The 802-nt window shown below is 44.6% G+C and overlaps 1 protein-coding gene across 1 annotated transcript in view; it reads right to left on the bottom strand.

Moving 5' to 3' along the window:
- RSRP1 (arginine/serine-rich protein 1) overlaps positions 1-375 on the bottom strand; it is a 6058-nt gene extending 5683 nt beyond the window's left edge. The window contains exon 1 of the mRNA XM_011955674.1: positions 327-375. Coding sequence (XP_011811064.1) covers positions 327-375 — 49 coding nt within the window. The remainder of the gene's footprint in view (positions 1-326) is intronic.
- Positions 376-802: the final 427 nt, after the last annotated feature.

Below are 802 nucleotides of genomic sequence, written 5' to 3'. Positions count from 1 at the left end.
CGTCTCGGCCTCCCAAAGTGCTGGGATTACAGGCTTGAGCCACCGCGCCCGGCCAAAAAGTTTTAAAAAATTAATTGGTTATAGAAGCAGTTACAAAAAATAAACAGTTCCAGGTACAGGGGCTTAAACTATCACTAAGAGACAAATGCAGGGGCTTTAGGTATCTTCCACCAAGCACATTCCCAGGAGCTGCTGGTACAGCCTGCTTCAATATCTTATCAGCAGGTGCATTCTTGGATGTGATTGGAGTCAGCTTGCACTAGTTATTCCCTTAAGGGGGATAAAGGGGGCTGCAAGTAAAGAAACTAAAATGGAGTCTGTCCGGCTCTCGGTTAAAACAAGGTAGGGTATCACAACAAGCTTTAAGTGTGCCATTTAAGTTTGGGTTTTTTGTTTATGTCCTTCATTATGGTAGGCAAACCAATCGCCTCCCAAACATGTCCATTCCCTAATTTCCTGGAACCTGTGAATATGTCACCTTAAGGTAGCAAAAGGCATTATGCAGATGTAATTAAGGTTAGGGATATGGAAATGAGATTATCCTGAAGTATCTGGGTAGGCCCAATCTAATCTCAGGAGAGAGTCAAAGCATGAGAAGAATTCCATGTCTTGTTACTGCTTTTGAAATGTAGGGCCGGGCGCAGTGGCTCACGCCTGTAATCCCAGCTACTTGGGAGGCTGAGGCAAGAGAATCACTTGAATCCGGGAGGCGAAGGTTGCAGTGAGCCGAGATCACACCACTACACTTCAGCCTGGGCAATAGAGCGAGACTCCGTCTCAAAGAAAAAAATAATTAAAAAAA

The sequence above is a fragment of the Colobus angolensis genome, unplaced genomic scaffold (genome assembly GCF_000951035.1).
Source record: "Colobus angolensis palliatus isolate OR3802 unplaced genomic scaffold, Cang.pa_1.0 Scaffold4, whole genome shotgun sequence".
NCBI classification, from domain to species: Eukaryota; Metazoa; Chordata; class Mammalia; order Primates; family Cercopithecidae; genus Colobus; species Colobus angolensis.
Note: the sequence above shows the minus strand (reverse complement) of the source record. Positions and strands in the feature narration are given on the sequence as shown.